A 21,196-nucleotide genomic window follows, 5' to 3' on the forward strand; every position below is an offset into this window, starting at 1 on the left:
AAAGGTCATAAGAGGCTACCGGATTCAAAGAGGCCCTCCTGAAGGCAAGAGCAAGAGGCTGGCATGGACTTCCAAGAGGGTTTTTTTTTTTCTGTCTTACAAACACCCATGTCTAATCACATTTTTTTTTCCAAAATTACATTTCAAAACATTTGTATAATTCTTAGAGCAAGTTATTTTTAAAAACAATATTTAGAACAATCAATACTGTGATTTTCCCTTTAAAAACTGGAAGCTGGATATAAAATAAGTGAGGTTTTTTTTAATAAGTGAGATTCTTAAGTCCTTCTTTTATGAATAAAAGATCATGTTTATTCAGTGCAGAAGTGGCTTTGTAGCATGCACCTGAAGGAAGTCAAAAGGTCCCCAAAGACAGTTAGGAAAATGAGGACTGATCCTATTTATTTATTTATTTATTTATTTTAGGAATAACAAGCAAGGGAAGCTGCAGAGAGGAGAAAATTAAAGACAGGAAAAGGAAAATATTATTGAGAAATGAAACAGAGTAGCATGAAGAACTTTCCCGGTAATCTTCACAAAACTAAAGTCAAAGTTTCCAAATTTGGCAAGAGACAAATAATCTCCATACAGTGAAGAGTAACCAGGACTCCTTGCCCCAGCCCCTGCGTGCACAGCCACCTGTTCTTTGGGGTTCTCATACTGAATGCTACTCTGTCTCAAGGACACTTGCTTCCCACCCATGTCCATCCCAACACAGCAGTGACACAAACTTCTTTTACCTCCCCAGTAGCCAGCCAAGATGAGATGATCCAGGTGTTCAAGACTGTCCCCTAAAGAATTAGTCAGTAACAAAAGTATAACAGACATGAAAGGAACAGGACATACTGTACTTTGCACTTTAGATCAATACTGGTCCAGGATTCAGAATCTCCATTTTCATAATATCCCAAGGTAAGAAAGAACACTCAGAATCCCTGCATTTTTCTTCTCCTCTTTCCCAAAGAGGAACTCCACAGTATGACAAAGACATTTCCACATAGATGAGCTCACTTCCAAGGGAAGTTATCCACACCTGAGTCTCTTCAATGGTTCTAGATAAAGAAACCAAGCCTTCTAGGCCACCCAGAATCCCCTGGCCAACAAGAGTAGCTGCCTGAAGGTGCCTCGGAACCTGAGATTATTGGTGATGAGGACAAATGGATGTACAGACATGCACAAATAAAGTATAATTTGCCAGGGCCAATACCACACGTTGTCTGAGGAGATGACGATTGTAGCATCAATGACCATGGACACAAAGGCCAGTGCGTAAAGAACCAGGAATGAGATGAGCGACTTCAGGGCTCTGCTGTGAGCCTGGACATTGGGTTCTTGCAAGCTGTGAGCATTGTGCTGCATTCTTTGAGAATGCCTTCTGAGAGAATTGATCAACAGCAAAATTGAGACCAGAAAAAGAGAGCAAGGAATTGACATGGTGACAAGTTTCAGAGGCATAAAATAATCTATTTCCAGCCTTCTGTTCCACTCCTTAAAGGTTGTGTTCCCCGAAATCTTTTTCTTTAAGAATGCCTGATATAAAGTGTGGTTTCCCCAAAAGAACAGCAGAGTTACGATGCAAGACACCAAGATAGAGCCCAGCAGGAGCCAGGGCACCAATGCTGGGAATCTCCACTTCAACCAAAGGAAGGCAGGGTGGGAGAAGTTAGCAATCTTGAGACAGAACAGGACGCTGAGCCAGGTACCAAACCAGAAAGTAGCCGAGTTCAAAAAGTCACAATGAAGACTAATGAGCTGCCGGGCAAGGCTCCTGGAGTATTCAACCAGGTAGAGGAAGTAGTAGAGACTGTTCACCAGCCCAACACATTGCTGGAGGAATCGAGAGGTGCCCAAACTGAAGAGGATCATGTCCGAGGGGAGCAGCCTGCCACGCCGTAGCCATTCCCTGCTCAGTATCAGCACAATGAAGCCGTTGGCCAGGATCCCCAGGAAACAGAGCAGAACAAAGATCAACATGAAGAAAAATGATAATATTGATAGCATTTCAGCCCCTCCTCCTGTCACCACGGTTGCCTTGGTTCCTGGCCTCCTCTCTGCCCCTACCCACAGTCTCTCACACACCCTTCTGGAGACAGGAGATAAAGGGTTGGATTCTGCATGTGAGCTAGAACTTTAACATGAAAGATGCTCAGGCAGTAGGTAAAAGGTGTGCTTTTGGCTCAAATATGATGCAAATATTTCCTGGGCTCGGGTACCACTGGGCACCAGCTGCTCATGATTTGCCTTCTCTGATTTTGCCTACATGCTGCCGTGCTTGCAATAGCATCAGTGGAGAAGGTTTTTCAGTCTTAGTAAATGAGTTCAATCGTTCTTACCTCATCATTGGACTATGTGATCACTTGTCTTTTCCTATTAGGTGTAGGTAGGTAGGTAGGTAGGTAGGTAGGTAGGTAGGTAGGTACATATGTACCTACGTACATACCATAAGTAGGAAATATATGTACATACATAGATGCATAGATATCTGGCACCTAGGAAATATCATGACACAAAAGAGTCTATCTTAGCTGAGTTTCTCTGCCATGCATCTACCTCCACTCATGGATAGTCACTTCTTCTAAGTTAATACCTAGGTCTACCTTTCTACCTAAATCTCTACTTAAGTCCCCTATGGCTTCTATGGAATAAGTAATTTATAACCATTTAAACTACTCTTTTTCCAGCGAAAGAATGTATTTCCTTGTGGCTATAGGACTGAATGCCTAGGTTTCCTACTGGATATTTGTTAGGCACCAGAGGCTGTCCTCAATATTTGCCATGTAGCCATATTTAAATATGGCCACTGACTTACTTCATTAGACCAGCAGAGGGAGGCATGGGCAAGATAGAAACAACACAATCCTAGGAATGTCAACCTATCCTTCTTTGCCTGCGTTACTGAGTAGAAACACACAGCGCTGTTACAGGATACACATGTTGGACTCCGACTAGAATGAAGACACAACCCTTATCAACTTGAAAAGTGAGGGATCACAAAGTCACCAAAGTCTGGGTTGGTATTCAGGAAGGCCACCTTAGATCTGACTACCATGAAGATACATGAGAGCCCCATGTGTACTGGCACAAATGTCATTAAAGGAACCCCCTACCAGACCAGGTTGAAAAGTAAAACCATCTTAACTTGTCTTTCATTCCACAGAGTTGCTTTTTCAATTACTTTTATGTGTGACAAGGACACATAAGGTCTACTCTTTCAGCAAGTTGCAAATGTATACTCTGGTATGACTAGCTGCTGTCACACAGCTGCACATTCAGCCCCCAGGACTGACTTGTTCAGCATAGCTGAAATTTTGTACTCCATGACCAACATCCTTCTATTCATCTCCTTATCCTAGATCCCTGGTAACATCACTGTGGTTGTGACTTATTTTGGTTATTTTAGGTCCCATAAGTGAAGTCCTTCAGTGTTTGTCTTTCTGGGTCTAGAGTTCTTTGCTTAGATTAATGCTTTCTAGAACATAATGCTCATGTGTGTTGCTTCACCTAGCAGTGTGTCATTATTTAAGGCTGAATAATATCTTATAGTGGTTATATATTGTGTTTTCTTCACTCATTTACATATTAATACTTTCTTAGGTCACCTCGTTGTCTTGGCTACTGTAGCTGATATTGTAATGAACATGAAAATGCTGATATTTCTGACTTATGATTTCACTTCCTTTGGGTATTTGCTGTTCTGGTTTGAATATTCTTGATCCACACTAAAAGTCATGCTGAACATTGGTTCCAGTGTGGCCATATTAAAAGGTGTTGAGAATGTTCAGAGGTGAGAGTTCATTAAGACAGATTTTTTTTTCCGTGTACATTCTCTCACTTGTAGGACTGGATTGGTTTCCTTGAACAACTAAAGTGATGGCAGTGTTCCCCTGGCCTTTTGATGTGGGACTGTCTTCTGCATACACCCACTTACCTCACATGACACCTTCCTTCACTTGAAGCTCAGCAAACACCAGTGTCATAATCCAGGGCTTATTCTAAACTCTGAGTAAGAATAAACCATTCTCTTTAGAAATTACCCAACCTAAGGTATTTTGTTAGAGTGACAGAAAAGAAACAAATATAACATACACCCAGGAATAGGACTGTTGAATAATAAATTAATTGTTCTGTCTCTCTCTCTCTCTCTCTCTCTCTCTCTCTCTCTCTCTCTCTCTCTCCACCCTCTCTCTCTCTCTCTCTTAAACATCTATATTGTTTACCAAACTACTTGGACCAATTTACATTTCAACCAGTGCATACAGGAACCTGTTTTCTCTGCCTCCTCCCCAACATTTATCTCCTTTTGGTAAGCACTAACAGGTGTGAGGTAATGCTTCTTCATGGTTTGGATTTGCATTTCTCTGAAGTTGATGGTGCTGAGAGCATTACATACATTTCTTGTCCGTTTGAGTGTCACTTTTGAAAACTATCATCATCTCAGATCCTTTGCTCACATTTAAATCAGGTTGTTTGGAGATGATTTTGCTATTGAGCTGTGTAATTCCCTTACAATTTTCTTCTTTCTTAGTGAAGAAACCATTCTTCCCACATTGCATATTCTTGCACCCGAGTCAAAGTTCAGTTGCCTGCGTGTGTGTAAAGTTGAGTCTCTGTTGTGTCTCACTGGTTCATATGTCTGGTTTTATCATAGTACTATGTTGTTTGCATTCTTTTGGGCTGGTTACTAGAAATTTACTGTGTTCCTTCTGTTTTGTATTTCTTTGATCTTCCTTGTCCCATATAACCTTGTGTGTAATTTTTTTATGCCTGAAGGAATAATTATCTTTATGACTGTACTGATTGCTTCCTTTGCTGTACATGGACCCTCTTTCTCTATTTTAATTTTTCTTCTCTGTATTTTCTGTGTGATATCACAAAGCTTAGTGCCCATATCGATGGCAGGAAGTGTTCACTTGTCTTCACTTCTTATAGTTTTATGATTTAAGATCTTAGGCTTAAGTGTTCAATCTATTTTTAAGCAAGTTTGTGTATCATGTAATATAAGATTCTGGCTTCACTTTTCTACTTATGAATATCTAGTTTCCCCCACTTTCCCCAGCATCATTTATTGAGGAAACCATCTTTTCCACACTGCATATTCTTGGCATTCTACTCAAAATCCAGTTGACCACACATGTGTAAACTTTTGTCTGATCTCTCTGCTGTGTCTCATTATCTATATGTCTGGTTTTCAGTACCATATTTTATACATGCCTTTGGAATGGTTACTGAAAAGTTATTATACTTCTTTTAATGTTGTATTTCCTTCATATTTTTTATGTTCATATAATCTTGAGTGTGAATTCTGCATAATCAAAGAAGCAATTATCCTTCACAGATTCTACAAACTTGAGTTTCAAAGAAACCAAACAAAAATGAACACTGAAAAGCCAAGCCAGACAGAGTGACTAATACCTGTTATCCCAACACTTTAGAGATAGAGGCAGGAGGATTAGGAGTTCACTATCACCCACAGCTATACAGTAAGTTCAAAGTCAGCTTGAGCTATATGAGATCCTGTGTCAAAAATAAAAACAGAATCTTAAGATATGAGCAAGTACGAAGTCATAGGCTAGATTCGACATTACCCTCTAGTTATGGGGAGGACAATGTTGGTTCCAGCTCCAGATGATATAATGTCTTTGGCCCCCAGGGCCGAGGGACCACAGAATTCTGAACACCTCCATCAGCTGAGCTTGGGGTTGGTAAAAACTGCTGGAAACCTCAGTGGAAAAAACTTCAGGCATCTCTGATAGTTAAAGCCTGCTAGAATAAGCAATGAAGGCCATGAAGGGACTACTGTCCACTTTCCACTGGTGCCAGCAACCTTTCTCCTGACTTGAGCTGTCATGATCACTGGCAAAGGTCACACACATCAAATGCTCCCTATGCCTTTCTGTGTAACCATCCTAGCTTTTTACCTCTGGTGCAAAGCCAAAGCTTATAGTCTGGAGCTCTCCCAGAACAACTGTTATCAGTAGGAAGTTACTACTGTTTTGTGAAAAGACATGGGTTATGATCCTTAGTCTGCCATCTTGTTCCAAACATTTTTTTTCTAAAGAAAAACATATTCAAGTTAATTTATATTAAGAGACTTTCTGTTTGATGCTTCGAATGTGTTTTAATTTGTCTGTGGCTGCTTTTTTTAGCTTTCAAATATTCCTTTAGGATAAGATTTTATTATGAAAGAGTCATCTTAGAAAATGAGTGCAACTAATAATCTGAAAATTGTTATTCCCACAACATAATCTCACTTGTGCACATCTGTATGCTTTGAGCTTCTCTAGATTACTTAAAATGCATAGTTCCACATAACTACTGTGTCAGCAGAGTGCTAGATTTTTTTTTTTTTTAGGTAATAATGACAGGAAAAAAATTCTTTACATGTTCATTACAGATAGAGTTTTTGTTGTGTTTTTCAGTTGCTATTGGTCGAATCCATCAATGAACAACCCCAAATCTGTTATGATTCCCAACTGAAGGCATAACGCATTAAGCTTAGTTGATATCATGATGAAAGCTCCTGGTCCCCACGAGTTTTGAGGTGAAAGGAAAGACTTCCTTGTCTCTTTCAATAAACTACAAGATGAGAGTAGAGTTTCATCAATTATTTAATCTATACAAAATAGTCTCTTCATAACCATCTCAACATTTCACGTCTAATTGTTGTTCATTTGTTTGTCTGATTGTTTGTTTGTTTTATTAAAGGGCTTCAGAGGTGTTTTGGATAGGTTTTTGTGCATATACTTTGAAAATATGGAAAGGCTAAACTGGAGGAAATCTCATAAAGTCAAGTATTTTCTCCTCATTGAAATATTAATGTTTAGTATCATATAATTAAAAAACAGCATCAAAAAAATTATGTTGGTCCTGGGAAGGAATTTGGAAAGTATTTTATGATAATTGAAATTCATTTGAGCGTTTAAAATAAGGAATGACTGATCAAATTTATTCCTTTAAGTGGATCCCCTTGACAAGTGTGTAACTAACAGATCTAGGGTAGGTTAGAGTGGGAAAAAACAGTCAGAGGAACTCCCCTGGGCTGTACAAGCAGATCAGAGCTTTTCCTCAGGTAAAAACTCAAGGGGAGCAAAGCAATGGTAAGGTAAGATGCTGGTGTATTATGAAGGTAGAGTTGATATAACTTTTCTGATGAATAGAACTAAAAGAAACCGGGAAAATGCATCACCAGTTCTGAAAGTTTTATCTTTAGTCACTGGAGAGACTTTCACAGTCATTTTCTGGGACGAGGAGGAATGGAAGAACATGTCTGTGGGAGGAAATCTGTTTTGGTCGTGTAGCACTTGAGATGCCTGTTAGATATCTAAGTTGAGACATGAGCTAGACAATTGAAATGTGAGTCTGGATCTCAGTAAGCAGCAAAGGCTGGAGTAACAGGTTTGGAGACTCAACACTTACATGGTATTTAAAGCTATTAAACTGGATGAGATCATCTGGGCAAAGAATGTTGGTAGAGACTGTAAATGTTGGTAGAGGCTGGAGTAAATGTTATACCTTCAGCTTCTAGAGGGTGGAAGCCCCAGGAGCCAACTGGGCTGGCACTAATATTAGAGAACTTCCTCCATCCTGAGCTTACACTGAGAACAAAGGAAAGAGGACACAGAAAGGAGTGGGTGGCAAGTACAGGAGTGGAAAATACCTAAGGGTTTTTATGCTAGGTCCCAAGGTGATCTGAATGCAGAGATTATAGGCCATGCTCTCTGGGATAATATCTCATCGCAAAAAAAAAAAAAAAAAAAAAAAAGCAGCTAACATGTCCTAAGGTTTGAGTAGCCCTCAGCTTCCAAACAAGTCAAATTCAATAAAATCATCAGTGTTGAGGATAGTGTCTGCCCAGAGCCTTAGCCATTGACTGTCTCATCAGAAAAGGCTTGCTTATTAGCTATTTATTCTATAAAATCATTTCATCACATGTCTTTGAGACAATAGATCAGGCATATTAGAGAGAAAAATAGCCAACAGTGTAATAAATGATAAAAATAATAACCACAAATGTATACTTATGATTGCTATTCTTCCTCTAGTCCTATTTGAATTGCTTTAAATACGTTAATATTTTCATTTGCATAAAAACTCAATAAGTTTCAAAAATGGTGGCTAAGGTGGTTCCAAAAGCTCAAAGTGAGTCATGGCTCTGAATGCAAAAACTGTAGATATAAAATTCTTAGAAGAATCCATAAGAGTACATCTTCATAATATGTATAAAACAAGGTGTTCTTGGATATAGCACTGAATTATAAATGTCTAAAGAGAAAAATAAATTGGACTTGATCAAACCTAAAAATATTTTTGCCATCAGAAACTGAGACATAACCACGTAATAATAGAAAATACTTACAACTCACAAATCTGAGAAGAAATTTGTATCCAAAAATGTAGAGCTTTTAAAATTCAGCCATAGATAAAAGTACTGAAAAGTAGGAAGAGGCCTAGTAGGGTAAAGGAAGGAGTGGGCAGGAATGGGAACCTCATAAGAGAAGGTAATGAGGTAATATGCTATTGTTACACTATATACAACTGAGAAACTGTCAAAAATTAAAATCAATTTTAAAATGATGTCTTCAATCTTACGGCTGAGAAAATGAATTCATAGTCATCAGTGAGGCAGGAAGAGGACTTCTAGACTCAGATTAGAATCAAACTCAAGCCAGGAAGATAAGCAGTGTTTCTGACCATGCAGAACACAAAGTACTGGCCTACAGAAGTATGAGCTAATAAGTGGGCACTGTTCAAACCATGGAACTTGTCATTTATTTCATAGGAAGAGCAAACAAAGTCCATCTCTTTAGCAAATTCTCTGAACTTGCAGACCATTGACTAGTGTTAATATGACCAGAAAGTGCATATTGCTCATCTCTGTGTTAATCTCCAAAATTTAAATAAGAATTTAAGGTAACTTTGCAAGTACATTTATCCAAATGCTTAGAAAGGAATTGGTAGATATTGGCACCAGCATATTTTAACTGGAAAATATCATCTTCCTTTGGATTTTAATGACACTTACAAAACTTGTAAAATGCTAAGCAGTTAATCTCCATTGTCACCGTTTATTCCCAGAACAGATGATGAGATAGGAATCAGCACAATCATAGTGTGTGTGTGTGTGTGTGTGTGTGTGTGTGTGTGTGTTCAAAGAATATACATGACTTCCTATAATTAGATTTGGATTTTTTTCTATTATGAATCCTATACTCTGCCCATTATGTCAGAGTCATCAAATCTACTTCACTGTATATATGATAGACAGACCAGACAGATATTACTGAAATGACACAAAACTATGCAAAATAAAACAGTTATAATAAGATTGCCCAAAGTGACAGCCAACTAATACAGTGCCTGGGCCTGTCTCAGATAATAAATAAAGCATGCATCTGTAGTAGTGTCAAATAAATAATAAGTGTTGTCAACCTACCTGAACTTATGCTACTTAGGGCATGATGTTAAAAGCCAGGGCTGAGTACACAGGGAGGATTAGCCTACCCATTCTCTTTTGAATTTCTACAACAACTCTCCCATGGTAGGTTCTAACAATGAACAAAAATGGTTAAGAACTTGCCTGGAATCTGTGCCCATTCTGGCTGCCCTGGGTCCATTGAAGGGTCAGTGGCACCGTGATGGAACAGTTCAGAAACACCACTGTTTTGTTTTGTTTTGTTTTTTCAACCTGGTTCTATTTACAGTTTTGTGTTGATGTAAAAATAAAATTCTATCAGTGACTGGCTTAACCAAACAATTTTACTCCACAGCATGATATGGGTGCTTTCCTTGTGTTATAGCATACTTCCTGGTATTTGGGTGTCTTGAATTTTGCCATGTGTCAAAACAGATGATATCTCTTGTGGAATGGAAAGAATGCCATGCTTGTTATTCATTGCTTGATATTTTTTATGTATCTCGCTTATTTTTATATTTCAAATTCTCTGTTCATAGTCATAAAAAAGCTTTCTTGTGGCTGTCATTGCAGACAAAAGAAAGTCGCAGCATGTTGTATTTTCCCAATTTTGTAAACTTACGTTTATGTGTCTGATATTATGTTTTGTAGAACACACATAGACTAGCACAATTCAAAGTGAGAAGTGTCTAGGAAGAGTAGTGGGTGTTAACTGTATTTATCTCTAGGGATCCATAGAGATTTAAATTTTCTTTTTTATTGAAAATAGATTTTTTTCTAATATAATAAATTCCAACCACATTTTTCCTTTCCTCCACTCGGACCAGCTTCCCCCACCACCTCCCCTCTACCCCCAGATCTACTTGTCCTCCATCTCCCTTCAGAAAACAACAGCCCCTGCAAGAGACAAAAACCAAACAAAATAAAACAAAGAAAAAGCCCTCACACTGAGTGTTGATATCAGGCTCAGAACCCAGTGACATCACATCTAGGCGATGCCCACATCGTTGCCAAGGTAACCACCATACATTCCCAGAATCCACCTGGCTATCTCACCTTTACCTGGGAGAGGCTACATCACCGCCTATATATAAAACAGTCAGAACCCCCTGACCTCACTCTCTTCTTCCATCTTCTTCTTCTACTTCTCCCCTTCCCCCATCTTTGCCCTATCTCCTGAATAAACCCCCCCTTGGAACCGTTTGGTCTGTTCTAAGCCATGCTCAGGTGTCTAACACTGGTGCATTGGCCGGGAATTGAACCCAGATCAACTGCTTGGAAGGCAGCTATTCTCACAACTATACCACCAATGTACCAGTGTTAGACATCCAGGCACAGCTTAGAACAGACCACACCAGACCAAAAGGTTCCAAGGGGGATTTATTCAGGAGATAGGGCAAAGATGGGGGGTGGGGAAGTAGAAGAAGGAGATGGAAAAAGAGAGTGAGGTCAGGGGTTCTGCCTGTTTTATATGGGTGGTGAAGTAGCCTCTCCCAGGTAAATGTGAGGTAGCCAGGTGGATTCTGGGAATGTATGGAGGTTGCCTTGGCAACGATGTGGGAATTGCCTAGATGTAATGTCACTGGGTTCGGAGCCTGATACCAACACTGAGGCTGAACAAGGCAACCAAACAGGAGAAGATGAGTTTCAGTGAGTTAAAGACACACATGATCCCACAGTTAGGAGTCCCACCAAAAAAGAAAAGAGAAAAAAAAAGAAAAAATTCATACACAAAGGACCTAGTGTAAACTCAGCAGGTCCCAAGCTTTCTGCTTCAGTCTGTGAGCCCATGCATACCTTGCTTGATTGATTCGATGGGCTCTGTTTTCCTGGTGTCCTCCCATCACCTCTGACTCCTATAATTTTTCCACCCGCTTTTCCATTGGATTCACCCAGCTCTGAGGGGACAGGCCCAAAGGAGCTCTTCAATTTAGACTCTGCATAATGCCTGGCTGTGGGTTTCCACATTCACTTCCATCTGCTGCCAGAGGAAACCTCTCTGATAATGACTGGACAAGGCACTGATCCTGTTTGTCTTCCTGGGTCTTAATTGCCTTACTCAGGATGATTTTTTTTTTTTTCGAATTTCATCCATTCGCTTGCAAATTTCATAATGTCATTTTGTAAAACTTTTTACTGATTCTTTGTGAATTTTACATCATGCACCCCAATCTCACTCATTTCCCAACCCTTCATATCCACCTCTGCTTTTGCTTCCTCCCCCAAAAAAAGAAAATAAAAAACTGACATTGAAAGTCACATTGTATAAGCTGTAGTGTATATGCAACAGTGTGTCACACAGTCTACCCATTTACCCACACAGCTTTACTTGCAAATGTCCACTGTAATGAGTCCTTGGGCTGGTTTGAGGCCTCTGGCTTCTTCTCCACTATCAATACTGGATCCTCACTGGGACTCCTCTCAGATATCCTGTTGTTGCCCTGTGTCATGGAGATCCTGCAGCTTTGAATCTGCAGGACCAGCCCCTTCACCTGTTCTAACAATTCATAGATGGGGTAGATGTTGGGGTGGAACAACTTAGAGCCCTGGATCTGGGCCTGTGTCATAGCTGAATTGGGCAGCCTGCCAATTCTTCCATACCCACACCACCAAGAAGAGCTCTCCAGCACTGCCCAGGCTAGCTCACTCAATGTTAGGAAAGGGGCAGGGTCTCTCTCCTGCTCTCATGGCCTTGGGCTGGCTCACCTCTACCTTCACCAGCAGGGTCAGCTCTATTACACTGCCCAGGTAAGGTGTAGGGCCCACTTTCCTAAGTGCTGTAGCTGTTAAGGTGCAGGACAAGCTCTGTACAGCCCTTGAACATCAACATGGTCCCAGATGGCAGCCCAGACCAGGGACATCTTCATGGCCTTTGGTGATAATATGAGTTATAGACATCAACACAGTGCTCGCTTCGGCAGCACAAATACTAAAATTGGAACAATACAGAGAAGATTAGCATGGCCCCTGCGCAAGGATGACACGCAAATTTATGAAGACATCAACACAGACCTCTATTGCTGCATGTCCATGGACCGAGTCATGGTCCTCAGCAGTAGCATGGACCTGGACTTCACTGTGGCCTCAGGTGGCAAGGCTAAGTACTCAGTTCTGCCTCTCTTCATAGCTCTCAACCCCTTCTGCTTTTCTTTCTCTCCCATCTCTCCAGCACATTCTTGCACATTACATTGTAGTGGTTCCCATTGTGGGCAGGCACACTGCGGGCAAGCCCCTGGGTGTCTCCCACCTACCCACCGGTGTCATTTTTTTAACAGTTGAGTTACATAGACCATTATGTACCACATTTTCTTTATCCATTCTTCGGTCGAGGGACATCTAGAAGGAGTACTAACTGCAATTATCTCTGGGGATCCATAGAGATTTTAAATTTTCTTTATAACATTCAATTTTTCAAGTCTTCTACATTGATTACAAAGAGAACATCAATGGTTTTAAATTGCTAAACAATTTGTGATGCTGCTATGACCTTTACTTGTCATCCAAAATTCATTTTAAATCACATTACCAGTATTATAGCATCAAAAATTGGAGACTTTGAGGAACTTATTAAGACATGAGACTGTCCTTCCATCTTCCCTCTTATGAAGTTGACATGAAGTGGAAGATCACCAATGAAATAAGCTCTCCTGGAGCTGGAGAGATGACTCAGCAGTTAAGAGCACTGACTTCTCTTCCAGAAGCCCTCAGCAATCACATGGTGGCTCACAACCATCTGTAATGGGATCCAATGCCCTCTTCTGGTGTGTCTGAAAACAGCTACAGTGTATTCATATACATAAAATAAGTAAGTGATTCTAGGAGGAGGAGAAGAAGAAGGAGGAGGAGAAGGAGGAGGAGGAGGAGGAGGAGGAGAGAAGGAGAAGAAGGAGGAGAGAGAAGGAGAAGGAAGGAGAAGGAGAAGGAAGGAGAAGGAGAAAAGGAGGAGAGAAGGAGGAGGAGGAGGAGGAGGAGGAGGAGGAGGAGAAAGAAAGAAAGAAAGAAAGAAAGAAAGAAAGAAAGAAAGAAAGAATCTTTCCCCATAAGAGGAACTCAGAACTTCAATCTCAGACTTCTCAGCCTCCATGGTAGCAATAAAATAAATGTCTGTTGTCTATAAATTACTCACTGTTACCTATTTTCTCATAGCAGTAAGAATGGTGTAAGTCTGGTGTATTTAAGAAAAAGTGAATGCCCCTGTCTCCTAATTAACCTTCTTCCTCTTTGCAAATCTCTGCTTATTGATAAGGGGGATCCTGAGGCTGCTGAAGGTGTTGCCTGTAGAACATAGGAGTGACTCACTCTGTGTTTTAGGAGTGAGAGATTGGGTTAACATCTGGCTGTGATCGATGGTCCCAACTATCCTTTGTGAATTCTCTGGTCCTGGCCCTACAGGATTCCCTAAATTCATAGAAGCCATTTACAGATTTCAAACTGGGACTGAAGTGAGGAAGCCTCTTAGATGTTTGGCAACTTTACTTCTCAGGGTTACGTCATGACTGGTTGTTTTGCTACCAGGGTGATCAGGGAAACAGAGGGGAAATAAGGTACTCCTTGCAAGATGAAGTCTTCCAAAACAAGGACAAAAGCGATAGGGACTAACAATGTGGGTCAAAAACAGTGGCCCCAGGGCTGACCCAGGCTGGAGGGAAGATGGCAGGAGCAGTGTTTTATTTGGGAAACCAGTAGACTTTCCAGATTATGTGCTTTATAGTAGACTTATAGGCTGCTACCAACGGTTTAAAACAAGCAAGCAAATGTGAGTGGAGAAGGAAGGAAAACATCTCAAGGTTTTTCAGTCAGTTTTACCTAAGAATGAATGCTATTGATGTCAGGGCAGGGATCGTGTGCCCCAAACTCAGTGGCCTTGGGGCCCGTTTGATATGAGAGAACCATAGCTACTCATAAGTGCATTCTAGTGGAAAGCAGGACTCAGAAGCATGTGCAGGCACACACCATCTTGGGAACTTTCCAGAATCTTGAAGTGGTTCCACAAAGCAGTGTCCAAGATGCTCCCCGCATCTGAAGGACTTTGTGGTCCTTACATCCTGGATACTCTGTAATGTTACCCTCTTCACAGCTCCAGTTTAAAACTTTGCGGGCTGGAGAGATGTCTCAGTGGTTAAGGGAACTGACTGCTCTTCCAAAGGTCTTGAGTTAAATTCCCAGCAACCACATGGTGGTTCACAGCTATCTGTAATGGGATCTGATGCCCTCTTCTGGTGTGTCTGAAGACAGCTACAATGTACTCATATACATAAGGTAAATTAATAAATCTTAGGAAAAAAAGAAAGAAAAGCCTTTTTAAAAAACAAAACAAAAATTGCTTAAAACTTATTATATATTTTAAATGATATATATACATATATATGTATATGTATACCAGCAATGCCTACAAATAATTCTATTTACTGTGACTCTTGATCCTTCCTTAAAAATTATGTGTCACCATTCAACTTCTGATTCTCAAAGGGATTTGCAAAAAAAAAAATGTGTGCTGAATACAGTGTAAAATCTGATTCATTTGAACACATGCTGCAGTATAGACAGGGCTCTGAGTCCTACAGTAAGCACAGCATTCTCCAAATGAACAAGCATGGTTTTCTTCTACTCCCACATAGCAACACAAAAGAATAGCTATCCTGTGGCTTAGGGTTGGCTGCTTTTCCTTTTTGCAATAATCTTGATTTGTGGCCACATTTTTGGAGCAGATGTTTTCAGTATCTAATAATCGAGGAAACTGGCTTGGTAGATTCTCTGATAAAGTTATAACAGCAGAAGCAGAGAAGCCCTCGTCTTGCTGGGCAATATCCGTATTTTCATCATCTTCATTTTCTTTATATACTTCTGAGTATACTTCATATACTACTAAGGTATCTGTGCATGTGACTCCAATGCAAAGATATTTTACTTTGTAAATTAAGACTGGAGGATCAGTAGTTGTAGGTCACCATGGGCTATACAGTAAGATCCTCACTCACAAAGTAAAAGATAAGGAGTCAATAAGATGGCTCAGTGGGTAATGACAGTTGCTGCCAAGCCTGGTGACCTAAGTTTAATCCCCTGGAACAACACAGTGGGAGAAGAAAACTGACTCTTGAAAATTGTCTCATGTGCTCCCTGGCGGCCTCCACATAAACACAAAATAAGTAAGTGTAGTAAAATTTAAATAAGTGAAGAATGTTTTAAAAATATAAGAAGAAAAATAACTATGGTATAATACCAGCACTCAGGAAATAGAGACAGGCAGATCCTAAGTTTAAGAGCATCATGGGTTGCATAGTGGGACTTTCTGAGACATAAATATACATATACATGTACATATACATATGTGTGTATATACATGTACATATGTACATATAAGTGTGCATATATAAAACAGTCTTTTCTGTTGAAACCCTGAAATCTCGTCTCAGTTCTGAAGGCTGAGAATGACTTTTTGAGAGCAATTATAATAGTCATAATAACAGATCAACTACTCAGCGACCATAAGGAATGTGGCTGAATCACCTCCACACAAGGCACTGAGTCTAACTTGAGAAAGTCAGCTCTCTCCCCAGCTTCTTATAGATTCCTTAAATATACTTCAGAGGGGTTAGGAATCCAGACGTCTTCTAACTATAAATCTTTAAACTGCCTATTTTTCTTTCTCTTTAAAACTTCCCACCACTAGGGACGGTACAGCCATGCATTGCTTAACAGCAGGGAGATTTTCTGAGAAATGAGTCACTTGGCAGTTTCATCTGACATTCGCCTCCCAGAGCACACTCACCCAAACCTGCATGGTGCAGGCAGTCACTCCCCGTGGCCTCCTGATGCAATCAGGAAATGTGGCAAGCTAAGATGTGTGAGGCTGTGGTGGGGGAAGTGTACAGTAAGACATTACTGTAAGCTTTCAGTTTATAGACAAGAGTACACTCTAAAGTAACAGTAAAGTATATAGCATAGTAATGACATGAAACAGCATAGTCATTGGTTTTCATTAGCAAGTATTACTTACTTATATAATTGTGCTGATTACTTCTGTGACTAACGATATGCCAGGTGTGTTTATACCAGCATCCCCACAAACACGTGAGTAATTCTTTGTGTTACAATGTTTCTATGAACTTTTTAGTTTCTTTATATATTGTGAGACCTCTGGCATATCCATAGTCCATTGCTGATGATATATGACATTGATGCTGCAATGTGGTCTTTCTGCATCAGGATTAAGTGGAACCTGCTCTTAAGGTGACCCAAGTTGTAACAATCCAAAGAGTTTGTCAGCAGAGCAAAAGGCCACAAACCTCTAATTTCAGTTATAAATCCTTTATTCCTGGAGACAGAAAGTGATGTCTCCCTCACTTGAACTGGCAAGAAGTCTCAGTAGTGGAGTACTTTGTCATACAAGTATGACGATCTGAGCCTAAATTCCTGAACTTGCGTAAGTGCCATGCAGATGTTCGAACCTTCCTGCAATCCTACCGCTGGGGAAGTGGAGATAAAAGACACCCCCCTCCCCCCGGCAACCAAGCAGGACATTTAACCTATGTGAATTAGTCATCTCTTGGTTCAAGTAATAAACTCTGATTCAATATAAGGAGAACAGTGATCAAGGAAGACATTAAATATAAGACTCTAGACTCCGTGTGCACACATAAACATGCGCTACACATGACAACATGCATACAGAGAAAGAGAGAAACAGAGAGACAGAGAGGGAGCATATTTTAGCTCTGATACAAAAGGTACAATAATCTATTAGCACAGAATTAATATTGCATTTTTTAAAAATCATCACCATATACAAAATATATTGATTAGTGATAGTATGTAAATATTTTATCTTAACTACTTTATTCAAACACTTATAAAAATCATTTTATTTACAGGACAAGAAACAAAAATTAAAGTACTCAGAAATAACTGGCCACCATCACAGTCCCTGCATCCTCAGTTTTGACTCCATCATTATCAAACAGAATAAGTCTTATTTACAGGTGAAAGTTGCGTCAGTCAGGCAGCTTACTGAAGTTCTAAAACACATTCAAGCCACTCACTGCTAAAACCCACTGTCAATTCCTTTATCTGTTACTAAGGCCCATCATCCAGACCATTAAAAGTTTGCTTCATTACAAGCCTATGACAGAAGCCAACTCCAGGAGAAGTAGCACAATTTTTTTGCCCTTGTTTGCCCTCTGCCTCACAATTCTGATCTGACTTCAAAGGCTCAACTTGCTTCACAGTTCTCCCACTTAGGGGCCCATTCATATGGCTCTCTTCTTCTGCAGAATGCCTGTTTTCACCTGAGTGACTCACACAAGAGGAGTCAGTGAGGCAAACCATTAACACTGAGGCAGAAAAAGATCATGGTGGCATTAGGAAATGTCAAACCAGATAAATTACCATAAGAAATGGGTGGAAATTCTCCAAGATACAGTATAAGAATTCACAAACAAAATTTGCAGCAACGTGTTATAAATAGATCATGCTAGGCAATGGCTGTGCTGGACTAACTCCATTCTAGAATTCTCTCAGTAATAAACACTATTAGAACTTGACTTATAGTCTCTTTAGCGCTTCATTGTTTTGCATTCCTCTAACTAGTTCATGCATACAGGAAAAAAAACAGCATGGAATGTTTCTCCAGTGTTAACACTGTGCCTGCACATACCCATTGCTCTGAGTAGATAGATGTATATCTAGATCACCATATCTAGATGTTCAATAATTTTTTTAATTAATTGGACTGGAATTTTTTTTTTAGAAAGAGTCTTATATATCTTATGCTTACCTTGAACTTACTATAAACCCCAGCATACTCTTGAACTCCTGCCTCTATCTTCTGAGAGTAGGAGTTACATTCACATAGCATCATGGCATTCACGTAATGTTAAGAATTGAGCACAGGGCTTTGCACACACAAGCATTCCATCAGCTGAGCTATCTCCCCAGCCCCAATAAATTCTTGTTAAAAAGTGAAAGAAGTATAATGATATTATCCTGTCCATAAATGGCTGTAGACCTCATAAGAGCTAGTTGCTGTATGAGGGAACCAGCAAAAAAAAATCACTCACAATCCTGAATATATAAGATAATGTCAGTTGATGATTCAGGTTCTAATGGTCATTCTCAGTGAGATAGAAAGAAAAATGTTTATGTGAATAAAATTAGTCTCATTTCCTATAATATTTATGCATGTATTCAACTAATAAGTATTGGGTGCCTACCATGTGACAGTGGAAGGAAGACAAGACAGGCACAAATCTCTATCCCTGTGGAGCTTGTAGTATTAGTGAGGGAATAAACAGTAGACAACACAAATAAGGACAATAGATAGTGATAACTGTAGAAAAAATGGGCTAGGCAGTACGGAGGACTGCAGTTTAGAGAAGGAGGTAATGCAAATGCCTGGAAGAAATGAAGGAGTAGGTTAGGTCACTATCTACAGGAGAACATTTCAAGCACCAAAAGCAAGAATCTGAGAAACATACCTGATGTATTCAAGGAACATCAAGGAAGCCAAACAGGCAAGAGAAGTGTGAAGAGGATTTGGATAGGATATGCTCAAGACAGTGTATGCATGCACGAAACTGGCAAAGAACAAATAAAATATTTTCTTCTACAAAGTCTGAGAAGATGGTTGGCTACAAGGGGATGATTTCAGATTTAAGCACTTCCTTTTGCCCTCAGACTTGAGCTTTCCTCTTGAGGTGGAAAGCAAACAGAGTTATGAAAGAGCTACGACATGATACAATTTGTATTTTTAATGGATCCTACTGACTATTGTGTTGAAAACAAACAGAAGGCAAAAGAACAGAAGGAGCTGCAGAACCAGTTAGGAGGCAACTGTAACAATGCAGCCATGTAATAACAGTGGTTTTCACCAGACCATAACTGTGAAGGCAGTGAATTACAGAAGAATTCCAGACACACTTGAAAGTGGACAACTTTAACTTAAACCATAACCTTTGTGACACAATCTGATTTCAGTAAATAGTAGGAGCAACTTGGCTTCTTATGGGACCACAACCTAGAAGTGTGTTAACTCCAAATGGCTTAGCCCTAGGTAAAATGTGTCACCCCAGTTGCTGAGTGATTGAATATTGTCTGTAAACGATTTTGACCAAAGCAGCTGAAGGATGAAGATGTCATATACTGATGCAAAGCCAACCAACAGAAAACAGCAAAAGAATTACATTAGGGATGAGATTCAGAGGATACCAAGTATTTTGATTTTGATATAGGTTTAAAATAGTCATTTGGATGTGTAAAGAAGAGATATTCGTATGTGGATAAAAGACATTCCTCATTAAAACTGGACCACTTAGCTCCATTTTTTAGATACAAAGCATGAGATGGAGACACTTGAACAGCTGATATTTGGAAGAGTTATTTTCAAATGAAAGCCACAGAAAAGAATGAGGCATAGGATATTGGAAGATGCTGAACAACATACAAGGTGATCACCTAGTCAATAAACATTCTCTTTGATCCTGTTTGGTGTAGACAAAGCCAAAAACTTGTCTCACCCAAAAATATGGAGACTGTACAATTATCATCCAGCATCAGATAGACATTACCCCAGATCCTCACAAAGAAATGTATGGGAAAATCTCCTAGGCAACTCCTTTGGGTAAAGCACCTCTCACAAGTCAAGAGCAAAGTCCAACAGTGAACTTACGAAGATGTTGAGTACATCAGCTTTGTGTAGGGCACTGGGAAAGGATGAGGATGCTCAAAGGATAACCTACCCGCGATACCATTCAGTTTTGACTGACAAAATGGGTTCACTCCATCTCCTCATAGCTTCTCCCACAACTCTGAATGGCTGAAATGTCTAAGAAACAAAGAGAGTTTTAATGAAATCAACTATGGACATCTTTTACTCTGATGTTGGATGTAACACCAAAAAACTAGTATAAACCATTCTCCAATGTTTACCTCTCAAAGCCACAAGACTTTAATTACATTCTTTTTGTGTCACTTTCTAGTAGTGTTCTTAGGAAGCAAGACCTCCATGCCCACACACTCTAAAGCTACATGCATAGGAAGCATAGATTCTCTGTGTGGATCTCTTGGAAATAATTCAGCAAAATCACTCCCAGAAGCTTCCTGGTCATCTGTGTTCTGTGCTTTGAGGATAGTGTGCAAAACTTAATGGCTGTTACATTAGGGTACATTCTCCTATTTTATGGGAAGCAGACTGCCGACCCTCTTTGACGGTCAGCTCAAAATCAGTCCATCTGCTGCATGTGCAAGTCTCTCTTGTGCTCTTGGGATAGACAGTTGGTAAGGTTGTGACTCTGACTGTATTAGAGAATGTGGCAAAGAGAAAACAATTTGTGTAGGGCTCATAAAGTCCAATGCAAGATCCAGATAAGGGGCAAAAGCTTCTATATCTCATGCTGGGCAAAAAAAAAAAAAAAAAAAAAAAAGTTCTTTTTTGGTGTCATGTTAATGCTCTGAATAACTCAGGACACCAATCTAGGTATAGCAGGATCCAGAAAACTAAGCTGGACATACATGAGTATATTCCAATAAAACTAGCACTATAGACCTGTACATATGCCAGGTCTTCTTAAGCATCAGGGTCAGCTCTTCCTGCCAATCCAAGAAGACAGACCACTCTTTCTCTTCAGATTCTACAATGGACTCCTTACAAAGCACTGGCAAGCCTGCTAACAACCAGGCCCCACCTCCTTTCATTGCTGATCCCAGTCACAGCAGGTCTGAGAGGGCGAGGTATGAACTATATGAAGAGGCGTGCTCCACACCGAACTCCCAAGAAGGATTGCTGCATCA

General features: G+C 39.9%; 1 protein-coding gene and 1 non-coding gene across 2 annotated transcripts; one reads left to right on the forward strand and one right to left on the reverse strand.

The window, feature by feature from the left end:
* Positions 1-475: 475 nt before the first annotated feature.
* Positions 476-2,001, reverse strand: LOC117720330 (taste receptor type 2 member 41). Its single transcript, XM_034518753.2, has one exon. The coding sequence runs from the start codon at positions 1,999-2,001 to the stop codon at positions 1,075-1,077; it is 927 nt and encodes a 308-aa protein (XP_034374644.1). The 3' UTR covers positions 476-1,074.
* Positions 2,002-12,317: 10,316 nt separating this feature from the next.
* LOC117721144 (U6 spliceosomal RNA) lies at positions 12,318-12,424 on the forward strand. Its single transcript, XR_004608406.1, has one exon. It is a non-coding gene; the product is annotated as a U6 spliceosomal RNA (small nuclear RNA).
* Positions 12,425-21,196: the final 8,772 nt, after the last annotated feature.

The sequence above is a fragment of the Arvicanthis niloticus genome, chromosome 15 (genome assembly GCF_011762505.2).
Source record: "Arvicanthis niloticus isolate mArvNil1 chromosome 15, mArvNil1.pat.X, whole genome shotgun sequence".
NCBI classification, from domain to species: Eukaryota; Metazoa; Chordata; class Mammalia; order Rodentia; family Muridae; genus Arvicanthis; species Arvicanthis niloticus.